Source organism: Balaenoptera acutorostrata, chromosome 11 (genome assembly GCF_949987535.1).
Source record: "Balaenoptera acutorostrata chromosome 11, mBalAcu1.1, whole genome shotgun sequence".
Classification (NCBI taxonomy): Eukaryota; Metazoa; Chordata; class Mammalia; order Artiodactyla; family Balaenopteridae; genus Balaenoptera; species Balaenoptera acutorostrata.
Genome location: NC_080074.1, coordinates 23,329,873 through 23,347,128, shown reverse-complemented (window position 1 = coordinate 23,347,128; position 17,256 = coordinate 23,329,873). Strand labels below are relative to the sequence as shown.

At 39.3% G+C, this 17,256-nt stretch overlaps 1 protein-coding gene across 7 annotated transcripts in view; it reads left to right on the top strand.

The window, feature by feature from the left end:
• APAF1 (apoptotic peptidase activating factor 1) overlaps positions 1–17,256 on the top strand; it is a 91,297-nt gene that overhangs the window by 66,752 nt on the left and 7,289 nt on the right. For all 7 annotated transcript variants that reach the window (XM_057556191.1, XM_057556193.1, XM_057556192.1 and 4 more), the window contains exons 23-25: positions 12,497–12,616; positions 12,931–13,056; positions 15,014–15,139. In XM_057556191.1, coding sequence (XP_057412174.1) covers positions 12,497–12,616; positions 12,931–13,056; positions 15,014–15,139 — 372 coding nt within the window. The remainder of the gene's footprint in view (positions 1–12,496; positions 12,617–12,930; positions 13,057–15,013; positions 15,140–17,256) is intronic.

Here is a 17,256-nt window from a genome sequence, read left to right as displayed (position 1 = left end):
GAAATGTCTGTTTAGGTCTTCTGCTCAATTTTGGATTGGGTTGTTTGTTTTTTTGATATTGAGCTGCATGAGCTGCTTGTAAATTTTGGAGATTAATCCTTTGTCAGTTGCTTCGTTTGCAAGTATTTTCTCCCATTCTGAGGGTTGTCTTTTCGTCTTGTTTATGGTTTCCTTTGCTGTGCAAAAGCTTTTAAGTTTCACTAGGTCCCATTTGTTTATTTTTGTTTTGTTTTTTTTTTTTTAAACATCTTTATTGAAGTATCATTGCCTTACAATGGTGTGTTAGCTTCTGCTTTATAACAAAGTGAATCAGTTATACATATACAATATGTTCCCATTTCTCTTCCCGCTTGCATCTCCCTCCCTCCCACCCTCCCCATCCCACCCCTCTAGGTGGTCACAAAGCACCGAGCTGATCTCCCTGTGCTGTGCGGCTGCTTCCCACTAGTTATCTATTTTACATTTGGTAGTGTATATATGTCCATGACACTCTCTTACCCTGTCACATCTCACTATTTTTGTTTTTATTTCCATTTCTCTCGGAGGTGGGTCAAAAAGGATCTTGCTGTGATTTATGTCATAGAATGTTCTTCCTATGTTTTCCTCTAAGGGTTTTATAGTGTTTGGCTTTACATTTAGGTCTTTAATCCATTTTGAGTTTATTTTTGTGTATGGTGTTAGGGAGTGTTCTAATTTCATTCTTTTACATGTAGCTGTCCTGTTTTCCCAGCACCACTTATTGAAGAGGCTATCTTTTCTCCATTGTATATTTTTGCCTCCTTTATAGGTGCGTGGGTTTATCTCTGGACTTTCTATCCTGTTCCATGATCTGTATTTCTGTTTTTGTGCCAGTACCATACTGTATTGATTACTGTAGCTTTGTAGTATAGTCTGAAGTCTGTGAGCCTGATTCCTCCAGCTCCATTTTTCTTTCTCAAGATTGCTTTGGCTATTCGTGGTCTTTTGTGTTTCCATACAAATTGTGAAATGTTTTGTTCTAGTTCTGTGAAAAATGCCATTGGTAGTTTGATAGGGATAGCATTGAATCTGTAGATTGCTTTGGGTAGTATAGTCATTTTCACAACATTGATTCTTCCAATACAGGAACATGGTATATCTCTCCATCTGTTTGTATCATCTTTAATTTCTTTCATCAGTGTCTTATAGTTTTCTGCATACAGGTCTTTTGTCTCCTTTGGTAGGTTTATTCCTAGGTATTTTATTCATTTTGTTGCAGTGGTAAATGGGAGTGTTTCCTTAATTTCACTTGCAGATTTTTCATCATTAGTGTATAGGAATGCAAGAGATTTCTGTGCATTAATTTTGTATCCTGCAACTTTACCAAATTCATTGATTAGCTCTAGTAGTTTTCTGGTAGCATCTTTAGGATTCTCTATGTATAGTATCATGTCATCTGCAAACAGTGACAGCTTTACTTCTTCTTTTCTGATTTGTATTCCTTTTATTTCTTTTTCTTCTCTGATTGCTGTGGCTAAAACTTCCAAAACTATGTTGAATAATAGTGGTGAGAGTGGACAACCTTGTCTTGGTCCTGATCTTAGTGGAAATGGTTTCAGTTTTTCACCATTGAGAACAATGTTGGCTGTGGGTTTGTCATATATGGCCTTTATTATGTTGAGGTAAGTTCCCTCTATGCCTACCTTCTGGAGGGTTTTTAATCATAAATGGGTGTTGAATTTTGTTGAAACCTTTTTCTGCATCTATTGAGATGATCATATGGTTTTTCTCCTTCAATTTGTTAATATGGTTTATCACACTGATTGATATGCGTATATTGAAGAATCCTCGTATTCCTGGGATAAACCCCACTTGATCATGGTGTATGATCCTTTTAATGTGCTGTTGGATTCTGTGTGCTAGCATTTTGTTGAGGATTTTTGCATCTATGTTCATCAATGATATTGGCCTGTAGTTTTCTTTTTTTTATGACATCTTTGTCTGGTTTTGGTATCAGGGTGATGGTGGCCTCATAGAATGAGTTTGGGAGTGTTCCTCCCTCTGCTATATTTTGGAAGAGTTTGAGAAGGATAGGTGTTAGCTCTTCTCTAAATGTTTGATAGAATTTGCTTGTGAAGCCATCTGGTCCTGGGCTTTTGTTTGTTGGAAGATTTTTAATCACAGTTTCAATTTCAGTGTTTGTGATTGGTCTGTTTATATTTTCTGTTTCTTCCTGGTTCGGTCTCAGAAGGTTGTGCTTTTCTAAGAATTTGTCCATTTCTTCCAGGTTGTCCATTCTATTGACATATAGTTGCTTGTAGTAATCTCTCATGATCCTTTGTATTTCTGCAGTGTCAGTTGTTACTTCTCCGTTTTCATTTCTAATTCTGTTGATTTGAGTCTTCTCTCTTTTTTTCTCAATGAGTCTGGCTAATGGTTTATCAATTTTGTGTATCTTCTCAAAGAACCAGCTTTGAGTTTTATTGATCTTTGCTATTGTTTTCTTCATTTCTTTTTCATTTATTTCTGATCTGATCTTTATGATTTCTTTCCTTCTGCTAACTTTGGGGCTTTTTTGTTCTTCTTTCTCGAATTGCTTTAGGTGTAAGGTTAGGTTGTTTATTGAGATATTTCTTGTTTCTTGAGGTAGGATTGTATTGCTGTAAACTTCCCTCTTAGAACTGCTTTTGCTGCATCCCATAGGTTTTGGGTAATCATGTTTTCATAGTCATTTGTTTCTAGGTATTTTTTGATTTCCTCGGTGATCTGTTGATTATTAAGTAGTGTATTGTTTAGCCTCCGTGTGTTTGTATTTCTTACAGATTTTTTCCTGTAATTGATATCTAGTCTCATAGTGTTGTGGTTGGAAAAGATATTGATACAATTTCAATTTTCTTAAATTTACCAAGGCTTGATTTGTGACCCAAGATATGATCTATCTTGGAGAATGTTCCATGAGCACTTAAGAAGAAAGTGTATTCTGTTGTTTTTGGATGGAATGTCCTATAAATATTGGTTAAGTCCATCTTGTTTAATGTATCATTTAAAGCTTGTGTTTCCTTATTTATTTTCACTTTGGATGATCTATCCATTGGTGAAAGTGGGGTGTTAAAGTCCCGTACTATGATTGTATTACTGTCGATTTCCCCTTTTATGACTGCTAGTATTTGCCTTATGTACTGAGGTGCTCCTATGTTGGGTGCATAAATATTTACAATTGTTATATCTTCTTCTTGGATTGATCCCTTGATCATTATGTAGTGTCCTTCTTTGTCTCTTGTAATAGTCTTTATTTTAAGGTCTATTTTGTCTGATATGAGAACTGCTACTCCAGCTTTATTTTGATTTCCATTTGCATGGAATATCTTTTTCCCTCACTTTCAGTCTGTATGTGTCCCTAGGTCTGAAGTGGGTCTCTTGTAGACAGCATATATACGGGTCTTGTTTTTGTATCCATTCAGCCAGTCTGTGTCTTTTGGTTGGAGCATTTAATCCATTTATATTTAAGGTAATTATCAATATGTATGTTCCTGTTACCATTTTCTTAATTGTTTTGGGTTTGTTATTGTAGGTCTTTTCCTTCTCTTATTTTTCCTGCCTAGAGAAGTTCCTTTAGCGTTTGTTGTAAAGCTGGTTTTGTGGTGCTGAATTCTCTTAGCTTTTGCTTGTCTGTAAAGGTTTTAATTTCTCTGTTGAATCTGAAGGAGATCCTTGCTGGGTAGAGTAATCTTGGCTGTAGGTTTTTCCCTTTCATCACTTTAAATATGTCCTGCCAGTCTCTTCTGGCTTGCAGAGTTTCTGCTGAAAGATTAGCTGTTAACCTTATGGGGATTCCCTTGTATGTTATTTGTTGTTTTTCCCTTGCTGCTTTTAATATTTTTTTCTTTGTATTTAATTTTTGATAGTTTGATTAATATGTGTCTTGGCATATTTCTCCTTGGATTTATCCTGTATGGGACTCTCTGCGCTTCCTGGACTTGACTATTTCCTTTCCCATACTAGGGAAGTTTTCAGCTATAATCTCTTCAAATATTTTCTCAGTCCCTTTCTTTTTCTCTTCTTCTTCTGGGTCCCCTGTAATTCGAATGTTGGTGCGTTTAATGTTGTCCCACAGGTCTCTGAGACTGTCCTCAATTCTTTTCATTCTTTTTTCTTTATTCTGCTCTGCAGTAGTTATTTCCACTATTTTATCTTCCAGGTCACTTATCCGTTCTTCTGCCTCAGTTATTCTGCTATTGATTCCTTCTAGAGAATTTTTAATTTCATTTATTGTGTTGTTCATTATTGTCTGTTTGCTCTTTAGTTCTTCTAGGTCCTTGTTAAACATTTCTTGTATTGTATCCATTCTATTTCCAAGATTTTGGATCATCTTTACTATCATTATTCTGAATTCTTTTTCAGGTAGACTGCCTATTTCCCCTTCATTTGTTTGGTCTGGTGGGTTTTTACCTTGCTCCTTCATCTGCTGTGTGTTTCTCTGTCTTCTTATTTTGCTTAACTTACTGTGTTTGGGGTCTCCTTTTCGCAGGCTGCAGGTTCGTAGTTCCTGTTGTTTTTGGTGTCTGTCCCCAGTGGCTAAGGTTGGTTCAGTGGGTTGTGTAGGCTTCCTTGTGGAGGGGACTGGTGCCTGTGTTCTGGTGGATGAGGCTGGATCTTGTCTTTCTGGTGGGCAGGACCACGTCCGGTGGTGTGTTTTGGGGTGTCTGTCACCGTATTATGATTTTAGGCAGCCTCTCTGCTAATGGGTGGGGTTGTGTTCCTGTCTTGCTAGGTTTTTGTAGCTTGCTGGTCATTGAGTGGAGCTGGGTCTTAGTGTTGAGATGGAGATCTCTGGGAGAGCTTTTGCCATTTGATATTACGTGGAGCCGGGAGGTCTCTGGTGGACCGATGTCCTGAGCTCAGCTCTCCCACCTCAGAGGCACAGGCCTGACACCTGGCTGGAGCACCAAGACCCTGTTAGCCACGTGACTTTTGACTGATCATTTTTATTCCTATCTTAAGAAAATAATCAAGTATGGAGAAATATTTATGCACAGAGGTTTTCTTCAGTGTTATCTGGGTAGCGTTGGAGGGCAAGAGGAGTGGGGAGCCCTCAGGAAGAGAAGGAGGTGGCAGAGAAGGGGCTGCCCAGGGCTGCGTCTGCTGCAGCTCCAACCCCTCCATGAGGAAGCACTTGTGTGTGTGTACATTCTTTAAAAACTTACTTTATTTTTTTTTATTTTTTAACATCTTTATTGGAGTATAATTGCTTTATAATGCTGTGTTAGTTTCTGCTTTATAACAAAGTGAATCAGTTATACATATACATATGTCCCCATATCTCTTCCCTCTTGCATCTCCCTCCCTCCCACCCTCCCTATCCCACCCCTCTAGGTGGTCACAAAGCACAGAGCTGATCTCCCTGTGCTATGCGGCTGCTTCCCACTAGCTATCTATTTTACATTTGGTAGTATATATAAGTCCATGCCACTCTCTCACTTCGTCCCAGCTTACCTTCCCCCTCCCTGTGTCCTCAAGTCCATTCTCTACGTCTGCATCTTTATTCCTGTCCTGCTCCTAGGTTCTTCAGAACCACTTTTTTTTTTTAGATTCCATATGTATGTGTTAGCATACGGTATTTGTTTTTCTCTTTCTGACTTATTTCACTCTGTATGACAGACTTTAGGTCCATCCACCTCACTACATATAACTCAATTTGGTTTCTTTTTATGGCTGACTAATATTCCATTGTATATATGTGCCACATCTTCTTTATCCACTCATCTGTCGATGGACACTTAGGTTGCTTCCATGTCCTGGCTATTGTCAGTAGAGCTGCAATGAACATTTTGGTACATGACTCTTTTTGAATTATGGTTTTCTCAGGGTATATGCCCAGTAGTGGGATTGCTGGGTCGTATGGTAGTTCTATTTTTAGTTTTTAAAGGAACTTCCACACTGTTCTCCATAGTGGCTGTATCAATTTACATTCCCACCAACAGTGCAAGAGGGTTCCCTTTTCTCCACACCCTCCCCAGCATTTATTGTTTGTAGATTTTTTGATGATGACCATTCTGACCGGTGCGAGATGATATCTCATTGTAGTTTTGATTTGCACTTCTCTAATGATTAATGATGTTGAGCATTCTTTCATGTGTTTGCTGGCAATCTGTATATCTTCTTTGGAGAAATGTCTATTTAGGTCTTCTGCCCATTTTTGGATTGGGTTGTTTGTTTTCTTGATATTGAGCCACATGAGTTGCTTGTATGTTTTGGAGATTAATCCTTTGTCAGTTGCTTTGTTTGCAAATATTTTCTCCCATTCTGAGGGTTGTCTTTTCATCTTGTTTATGGTTTCCTTTGCTGTGCAAAAGCTTTTAAGTTTCATTAGGTCCCATTTGTAAAACTTACTTTATTTTTATCAAAGTTCCAGTGCACATACTTTTTTTTTTTTAAATTAATTAATTTATTTATCTATTTATGGCTGTGTTGGGTCTTCGTTTCTGTGCAAGGGCCTTCTCTAGTCGTGGCAAGCGGGGGCCACTCTTCATCGCGGTGCGCGGGCCTCTCATTATCGCGGCCTCTCTTGTTGCGGAGCACAGGCTCCAGACGCGCAGGTTCAGCAGTTGTGGCTCACGGGCCCAGCCGCTCCGCGGCATGTGGGATCCTCCCGGACTGGGGCACGAACCCGTGTCCCCTGCATCGGCAGGCAGACTCCCAACCGCTGCGCCACCAGGGAAGCCCCCCAGTGCACATACTTTTAAAAGTCATAGTATTACAAGGCTGATTATAAAAAATAGACTCCCCCATTTCTCTTTCTCTTAAAGCACCACTTTTAGCTTTTAGATGTTTCTTTTGACATTTACCTTCATGACCCTATATTGCATGCTTATAGTGCTAATTCTTGATTTTTAGATTTGAGGGTTTATCTACTGAATTCCTTATTTTAAGATGAAAATTTAGCTCTTTTTCTCCTCCCACCTGTCCTACCTCCAACATATGCACACACCCTTTTGTCGATCCCTGTCATCCCGACACAATCACAACAAAATTTTGTTTAGGTCATTAGTGTCATTGTTACGACTAAGTAGACCAAGTGTACTATGAATTACTTTTCTGCCTTAATGCAATTTAGGAAAAGTCTACCTTTGGTAATAGTTGGAAATTATTTTACCCTAAATCCTTGAAGACATTGCTTTATTTTTTTTCCCCAAGTTTCAAAGCTCATGTTGAGAAGTCTGAAGCCATTCTGATTCCTCATCTTTCTCTCTGGAAGATTTTAGGATATTCTCTTTGTCCCCAGAATTTTGAAATTTCATGATGATGTGCCTTTGTGTGTTCGTTTCATCCATTGTTTTTGACTTTCACTATCCCTTCTCAGTTTGGAAACTTATGTTTTTCAATTCACAGAAGTTTACTTGAATTATTTCTTTGATTCACTCCCACCCCCCGCACTCCCCATATGCTTCCTTTTTCTGTTAACATCCCTTATTCACATATTGGATCTCCTGGACTGATCATCTAGTTTTCTTTTTCTATGTTTCATCTTTCTGTACCATACTTTATTTTCTGGGAGTTTTCCTCAGCTTTATCTTCCAACCCTTTCATTGAGTTTTTCATTTCTACCATTTTTAATGCCGGAGAGTCCTTTCTATTGTTTGTTTAATTTTTCTGTAGAGCGTGTGTTCTTGTTTTGTTGATGAAATATCTTACTACTTTGAGGATAGATGGGTATATAAATAATGTATAAATTATATCATATACATTATATATATTTTTTCCCTCAAAATCTAATTTTCCTGCATAGTTGCTCTTCCCTCCAATTTTTTTTTTTTTCTCTTTGGTTGTTTTGGCCTCTTATTTTAAATGCCTTCCTCAGCTGTGTGGTGATCATTCATTACCCAGAGATGGATACTAAAAGGCTGACTGGGAGCTCTGTGTATTGACTGAGACCTCCTCTGAAAGGTGATCTGGATGGGGAAAATTTGTTGTCAGTGTCTTTAGGTCTTTGTCTTGGTCTTGTCAGATTCCTAGAGAGGAATCTCTGGTCTTCTCCTGGAGGTTATAAACCTGGCAGACAGGTTCATAGAGCTAAGTGGGGGAAGAGAGTGGGAAGGGGGGTGTGGATCGTATAATGTCTTGGCGTTTAGTGTGTAAACCTTCACTGATCCCCCTGTTCTCTAAATTGCTATCCTAACCTCAGTTGTGCTGGTGTCCTTTAATCCAGAGATTCTTCTTTCTGGTTTGTTTTAGGAGTATTATTCTGCACTTTATTCTTTTTTTTTTTTCTCATAATAACATTGTTTGGGATTCAATAGTGATTCTTTTCTTTTTACAGGAAATTAGTTTTCCTGAACTTTTTGAAGGGATTGGGAAGGACAACATTTCTTTCTTCACAGCTCTGCAGTTCCATCTTCTGTTGTTTTCATGAAGTGTTAAAAATATGGCATCGTTCTGATGAGATCCCTTTGTTCTATCCCCTTCCCTCATTTTTATGGAGACCTTCCCTTTCCTTTGCTGCCATCATCCTTGTTTTTCTCACTTTAGATTCTATTCCCAACAGTTTCTCCTCATTGTAGGATTGTCCCGGTTATTTTTGAGAGTTCATAGGGTCTAGACTGCTTTAGCCCTTCCAGACTGTGCCACACAGTACAGTCAGTCTTGCACTCAGTTCCTACTGCTGTTCCCTGTTGGTCCTTCACTTTTCAGTGAATGGTACTTGGCTCTTTTGGGATTCTCCTGTTTTTAGGTTTGTCAGACTCATTATGCTTCCCTCTGCTTCTACCCATACAGGTGCTGTTACTGTGCAAGTCTTGCAGCTCTTAGTTTGTCCCCATTTACTTGTATCTTGTGGTTTTGGGGGATACTATGTCACATAACATGGTCTTGTTGATATTGTCTGTGCATTTTTGGATTTGCTATTTTAGTTGCTTTGTCTACTCTTATGGAGGCTTCAAGGAGATGCCTGCATCACTGCCATCTTCCCACATCTCCTGATACATCTCTTTTTAGCCCCACCCTCATTCCCACCTCTGGATGTACTTTGTGACCTCAGTTTCTGAGCATTTTGGGAGTTCTGTAGTGTCAGTTTTGTTGCTTTTGTCTTTCTAATGCTTTTAAGATTCTGTTTCTTGGTTCTGCAAAGCCAGTTACCATTCTCCTGCTATACAGCCTCCAATGTTTTGTTCTTACCTTCTTTCTCATTCTTGACTTTGTCATTTTAGTGGGGTTTTAGAAGTGAAGGAGAAGGATATAAATGCATATGTTCAAACAGGAGTTAGTATGTATTCTCTTATTTTATATATATGTATATATTTCCTACAGTGGCAATATTTAACTACACAGTTAAAAACTATTTTGGAAAAAATCTTTTTATGTTATGTCTCTATGAGTCCTATGTGATTGGAATGAAATTTGCCTTTAGTACAGAAACTTACTTATATGCTCCCATGGTACTAGTGTATTAGCTCTGAAACTCAGTGTAATATTCACCTTTCTTCCTCTCCACATGGCTTTGAAATGTGTAAAACTAAGCTACATCTGATGAAATTCTGCTGAGACATTGTATACAGTATAGTCTTTCTGTCAAAAGCTAAATTCACAGGTTTTATGACCTCCTTGAAGATCAGATATTCTCAGCCAGAGGGAGAAATAATTTCTAGGAATATTTTTAGGATCCAAGTTAGATTATTTGTAGAAATGAGTTGTGTTTCATCCTCTTTTTCTGCTCTGCTCAGAATACTTTTTACATTTAAAATGTTTTAATGCATGTACATTCATGCAACAAAACTCTTGGTAGGTATTTCCATGAATTGACTGGTTGGGTTTTTGTTTTATAGTTTTTTTAATGTTTTAATAAATAATTAATTGGAGGTTTGTTTTTTTTCCCCCCAGCTTTACTGAGGTATAATTGGCAAAATTGTATTATGTTTAAGACATATAATGTGATGATTTGATATATGTACACATTGTGAAATAATTACCACAATCAAGTTAATTAACAGATCTGCAAACCCCTCACATAGTTGCCATTTTTGAGGTTTATTTTAATCATCTTTGTATCCCCAGTGCCTGGAATGTAGTAGGGGTTCGGTAAATCTTTGTCAAGCTCAACTAAAGTTACTGCCAAAATTTGAAGAATCAGCTCTCTTGATTATAGCACCTAGAGTTGTGAAAGTTGAGGTCTATTTTGGTAGTTTTTGATCTTTTACCTCGATGTAAATAAAGCCCAAGTAGTAGCTGTGTTTACCTGAGCCAATGAATGAGAATATATTGATTCTTACAAGTGTAAAAAGATTCTTTAGCATTTTTTAAAATTTAAATTTATATAGCTGAAAAAATTCTAGTGTACATACATTGCAAAAATTACAGCTAATTGTAGAGACATACCCAAACTCAACCTTTATACATTTGACTGATAATGCTGGTGGAAGTTTAGCTATTATATAAGGTGATTCAACTAGCACAGTATGTTTGAGGTCAACAAAAAAGGTATCCTTGTCATCATTGCCTTATCAGAAAGCATCTGCAACAAAAGCTGCTAAGGCTAGTAGGCTAGTCTTCATTTCCCCTCAGTGATTGTCAAATTCTTTGTTATATCTGCTCAGGAAGGCTCTCTGACTTCTTGATGTGTGGAGGGTAGCAGTAAGAACCTCAGTCAGGAATGAACATTGAATCAGACACAGCTGGGAATGGCAGTGCCAGTCAACCAGGAAGAGCTGTTAATAATAGCCACTGATCCTCTAGTTCAGTAAAGCCCACAAAGTAGGAGGAGGGAGCCAGAAGGTTCCTAGTGGTAGCGGTCCAGTGTATTTTATGTTTAGTCACACAGGATGCCTTTTTTCCTGATATGATTTGGGGAGCCAGAAAGCTTCTGTTTCTTCCCCCTACCTCAGCATATCTTATTGCGCTCTTAAAATACTGAAATTCCTATTTCATCCTCTTTAGAACTACTCTCACTTCCAGCTCCTCTTCTAAGGTCCCTTGCTCTCATACAAGATACCCTGCTTCTGTGAATGAACACTCAGACAGGAAAGATGGAGATATCTGAGAGCCAGGGCTCGGTGGGGCTGGGAGGGTGATTGCTGAATGTGGAGGACAGAGGAGTAAAGAAAGGGGGTAAGAGAGGTGTAATTTCTTTTACAATTTTGCCTAAGCCCAGTAAGAAAAGCCTTAAAGGCATTTCTACTGTTCAACCTTCACCAGTCAAAAACGAGACCCAGAATATTACTAATGTGCATACCTGAGGTGGTGGCTGCTTTTTCGTTATCTTTTTATTCCTAATATTAAAAAAATAGAAGAAAATTCTGTGGGAGACTCCCTGATTGCCCACAGCTCAGAAGTCTAGCTTCAGGCTCTCTGGGCTGTTTCTTTGAATATCTTTCTAAACTTTTTTCCCTACTGTTCCTTCTACATATCCTGTTCCAGTCAGATTGAACTATGAACAGGAACCTGTAATCTTTCCACATTTTCCTGCTCCTGTGCTTTAACTCTAGCATTCATTCTCTTTGTTTGAAATGCCCTTCTCAGTTTGTGAATCATAGTTCCAGCTCACTTCTCAAGCCTACTTTGAACGCATTGTCTCCAACATTGCAATCTCTTCTCTTTCTCTTGTATCTGAGGAGTTCTTCCTGGAGTGCCATGTGAAAAATAATGTACTATATCACTTTTGTCATTTTGAGGATTGCATTAGGGGCTAGGTAAGATCTCTGAAGCTCAGAAATTCCACGACCTGGTCTGAAGCTGCTCTGGTCAACTGACCTTCCCAGGCAGTAGGGCCAGTAGGATTCAGTAGCTTCAGTGGAGCCAGAATCTAGACACTTGGCCTAACTTGTGAGGTGTAGCAATCTGTGAATACGTCGGGATAGTTTTCTTTGGAAAGTTTAATCAGATGGTGAGCTCATGAACATATTGTGACTTTTCTCTATCTTCTGGTATAATTAACTGCTCTCCAAGCAACTGAAGAAAACAGACTTTATTTAGGAGGAAAAATATTTTCTTTTGCCCATAGTCAAGCTAATTAACCCCAGCTTTTCTCTCCTCTGTCTGTAAAATGGGGATGCCATATTCTTTTTTTTTTTTTTTTAAGGATTTTCTTTTTAATTAATTAATTAATTTATTTTTGTCTGTATTGGGTCTTCGGTTCGTGCGAGGGCTTTCTCCAGTTGCGGCAAGCGGGGGCCACTCTTCATCGCGGTGCAGGGACCGCTCTTCATCGCGGTGCACGGGCCTTTCTCCATCGCGGCCCCTCCCGTTGCGGGGCACAGGCTCCAGACGCGCAGGCTCAGCAATTGTGGCTCACGGGCCCAGCTGCTCCGCGGCATGTGGGATCTTCCCAGACCAGGGCTCGAACCCGTGTCCCCTGCATTAGCAGGCAGATTCTCAACCACTGCGCCACCAGGGAAGCCCCGCCATATTCTTATTTGGTTCTCTTCTTTATCTTACTGACGGACGTGCCATGAGGATGAAAGACTTCAGACAAGCGAGTGAGACACCTCCGCCTCTCTAATGGGATAGTATGGGGAAAGGGCTATAGCAGACATATTTCTCTGATATTCAGGTGTGGAATTGGCAGTCAGAGGAATATGTCTTTCTGCAAGCCCATCAGGAAACTGTGAAAGACTTTAGACTCTTGGAAAATTCAAGACTGCTTTCCTGGTCGTTTGATGGAACAGTGAAGGTAATTTGAAGCACACATTTCTTTTTAAAAAAATATTCTAATATTGATCACATTGATTATATCATGACAGCCAAAAGCAGGTGGCTGATATGTAAATACTTAAATCTTTAAATTTCTAAAATAGAAATGCCTGTTTTCTGTTTACTGCAGTCATCTACATCTGCTGTGTGTTTATGAGCATTTGTACTAAAAGGCACTTAAAGAGGTCAGAACAACCAATGTGCTAAAGCTCTTGGTTTATAGATGTCTTCTGGCTGTTTAAGCTCAGTATACAAAATGTTCTTAATTGTCAACTTCTGAGTTTTTCTTTGAAGGTATGGAATATTATTACTGGAAGAACAGAAAAAGACTTTGTCTGTCATCAGGATACAGTTCTTTCTTGTGACATTTCTCCTGATGCAACCAAGTTTTCTTCTACCTCTGCTGACAAGACTGCAAAGGTAGGCCAATCGGTTGAAAGGTGCATGCGTAAGACCTTGGTATTTGTTATGTATTATGAGTCCAACTAATGTGTAAAACAGAATAATAAGTTTCTGTCTACATGTCTGTCTCATTTTGTGAATTTTTGGAGGATGCCCATTGACATTTAGTTTGTGTCAAATAGATTAAGTGAATGACATTGAGGACTTTTGATTTATCCCTTACTGATAACTTTTGTTTGTTAGTAATCAAAGGCAGTGTCTACTGAATATTTTAGGCAATAAAAAGCATTGAAAGAGATTTACATTTAATTGTACACCCACAGTAAATTTTTTTGTAATTGATGTAAATCGATGCTTCTAAAAATCACATTCCAGTGAAATGATGCTCCCTGGTTGGGGACGTTGAATACTCCAGTCTCCATTCTCTTCTTTTTTCTCCATCTTTGTTAATGGCATCATTATCTACCCGTCTTTCCAAACTGTAAACATTGGAGTTGCCTGGGACTCTCCTGTCTTTTTTTAAAAAAATTAATTAATTAATTAATTAATTTATGGCTGTGTTGGGTCTTCGTTTCTGTGCGAGGGCTTTCTCTAGTTGCGGCAAGCGGGGGCCACTCTTCATCGCGGTGTGCGGGCCTCTCACTATCGCGGCCTCTCCCGTTGCGGAGCACAGGCTCCAGACGTGCAGGCTCAGTAGTTGTGGCTCACGGGCCTAGTTGCTCTGCGGCATGTGGGATCCTCCCAGACCAGGGCTCGAACCCGTGTTCCCTGCATTGGCAGGCAGATTCTCAACCACTATGCCACCAGGGAAGCCCTCTCCTGTCTTTTGTGCTCTATTGATTACTCCTCAGTGTCTCCTGGATCCTTGTTCTCTTCCTTGTCCCCACCCTTAAGACCAGACTCTCCTTTTTTATTGGTGGACCTGCCACTGGTCTGTACTTCCTCCGGTTTATCTTCCCTACTGCTGCCCGAGTTCCCTGTTGAAACTCCTCTGTGACCTGATGGTTTATAAGCTCAACTCCTTAGCCCATCACCATCTCTTTCTGCTACATTGTTCCCTCTGTGCCAGACTACTTCTACTTCCATCTTTTTGTGCACACTGTTAACTTTCACTTGATACAACCTTGTATCCTTTTTTACCTGGAAGCATTATGACTCATTCTTCTAGACCTAGATTTAAGGTCAGTCCTTCAGTGAACCCTTTCCTGGCCCTCAGGCAGGATTAGCTGCTCCACCCTCAGTTTTCCTATTACATATTACTCATGTTAATTTACTTCATACCACTGTTCCCTCAAACATTCATGATTAAACTAGAAACTTTTCAAGGACAGGGACTGAATCCAGTTATCTTTGCACCGCCAGTTCTTTGCTCACAGTGCCTGGAACACGTTTTCAGTATAAGCTTGTTAAATGGTGATGACAGAACCACCAGGAAGAATATTGGAAGGAAAAGAACAGCATTTGGCTGCTAAGGTAGTAGGATGGTATAGGGACTAACCTTTAAAGTACTCTTGCCGTATGTTAGGCCCTTTGCTAGGAATTTCAGTCTCAATTATCTCATTTAATTTTCACTTTATAGCTGCTATTGTCTCCATCATACAGATACAGAAACTGAAGCCAGAGAAGCTTATGTGGGTTGTCCTAGGCCAAGGAACTAGTAAATAGTGGAGTCAGGACTCCGCTCAAGTCTGCTGTACGCCATAGACTGCTTTGCTATTCTTCCTTCTAAGTCTAAAGTTAAGGAAGCTGTGACTTTGATCCTTGAGCTTAAATTTACTTGAGTAATTAAAGGGAAACTCTAAAAAATGAACCAGGTTGCTAGTTGGCATTTGGGCCTCTCATGAAAGTTTATGAACTGTTGAATGTTAGAACTTCATACGATTGAATTTATGGCTAACTAGTACTCGAGGCAGGGTTTATAGATGCTTATTTCGAGTGTATTTACTATTCCTAAACAATCTGAATTGCCTTCCAGATTTGGAGTTTTGAACTCCTTTCCCCTCTTCATGAATTGAGAGGCCACAAAGGCTGCGTGCGCTGCTCTGCCTTCTCTGTGGACAGTACCCTGTTGGCAACTGGAGATGACAACGGAGAAATCAGGGTAGGGTGTTTGCTGACATGAAACCACTGCTCTCCTTATAGCTTTGGCTAGCCCTCCGTACCATAGCTGGGGCCTTTGTTAATGTGACAGGGAAGCACAGGCCCCAGGGTTCTGGTTGGATGAGGCATTCTTTGTTCTGTTTCTTATGCACGTTGTGTTCACAGCTGCATTCCACTGCAGAAAAGAATTCATTTTAGAGTTAAAGTGAAGCATTTCCCATGTATGTGAGGAGGCAGATGCCCTAGTTATTTGCAGTTGGTTCTGTGCTGTTAACTTGAGAATGATTCATCTTAATTCTTGGACCTGAACTAAAGATTGTTTTTTTTTTTGTTTGTTTGTTTTTTTTTTTTTTTTAAACATTTTTTTTTTTTTAAAGGATTTTCTTATTTATTTATTTATTTATTTATTTATTTATTTTTGGCTGTGTTGGGTCTTCGGTTCGTGCGAGGGCTTTCTCCAGTTGCGGCAAGCGGGGGCCACTCTTCATCGCGGTGCGGGGACCGCTCTTCATCGCGGTGCGCGGGCCTTTCTCTATCGCGGCCCCTCCCGTCGCGGGGCACAGGCTCCAGACGCGCAGGCTCAGCAATTGTGGCTCACGGGCCCAGCTGCTCCGCGGCATGTGGGATCTTCCCAGACCAGGGCTCGAACCCGTGTCCCCTGCACTAGCAGGCAGATTCTCAACCACTGCGCCACCAGGGAAGCCCTAAAGATTGTTTTTAGTGGCAGAATGTGAGGAAAATAATTTTTGTAAATTGTTGTCTAGATTATAAATGAATTGCAATTCTGCTGTTTTCTGCACTGAAAGGTCTCTTTAGCACTATATCCATTAGATAGTCAACATTTAGAGTGGAGCCTGTTGCCATCCTTGTGGGATTGTCTGCCTCTGGTTGTGTTAGAAGGATTGGGTAGTTGATGGAAGAAGTTTGGGCGTTGGGGGTGGCTGCTTTGGTAACTGGTATAATCAGGAGAGTCTTGTTTTTTGTATGTTATTTTGTTCGTTTTTTACGAAGCAGGAATTAAAATTCAAGGAATAGGTATATAATGCAGAAGAATGAGACAGTATGCATTATGCAGGAATAGGGGCATTATCAGATAGGCTTTCCAGGAAAATTAAGATTCTCTTGCTTGAGGACTAAGTAACCAACCTTCTGTATACCATTCTCATAAATTCCATGCCAGCTGAAGGGGCAGGACTGCTTTGGGAACATTCATTTTGCTCTGAGTTCTCACCTCTGGATGAAAGGGCTCCTTTACTGGTTATGAGGCAGTGTTTCATTTTCCAGAAACCCCTAAAGGTAAAAATTGTCTCTTTAAATAAGGGTTATTTAAAATTTTTTCTTTAGTACATTAAAAAAATTTTCTGTTTTTCTACTTGATTTTTCAAAATATAGGAAAGCTATTAATTATATATATATATATCTTCTATCTAGCTATCTTACTGAATTCTTTCTAATCAGTTTTTCCATTTGATTCTCTTGGATTTCCCAGGGGGACATTTACAAATGATGATTTTGATTATTTTCTTTTGCTATTTATGCCTCTATTTTTCTTATTCTGATGTACAGTTTCTTTGAAAAATTAGAATACTGCTCATATATTAAGTATCACTGGAAATAAATGAAAATATTAGTATCTATAAGTAATTGGGTTGTTTTTAAGAGCTTAGTAAACTAATCTTAGTGAATGTATGTATATATGCTTGCTTGCTTGTTTATTTTATACATATAAAATATAAAAAAATACATATATATATATTAAAAACCTTACTGGGACTTACTGTTTAAAATATGTATACTTTAGGTGTTTGAATAGTGTCTGTCAATATTCTTAGTGGTAGATCCTGAACTAGAATTCTTTGTTCTTTTGAGGTAGTTTATTTGTTAGGCCTTTTTTGTTTATTCCTTGCTTCTCCCGTCATACTCTTTTTTAAAAAAATTTTTTCAATTTTTGGCTGCGTTGGGTCTTCGTTGCTGCACGTGGGCTTTCTCTGGTTGCAGCGAGCGGGGGCTATTCTTCATTGAGGTGCGCAGGCTTCTCATTGCGGTGGCCTCTCTCATTGCAGAGCATGGGCTCTAGGCGCGTGGGCTTCAGTAGTTGCAGCACGCAGGCTCAGTAGT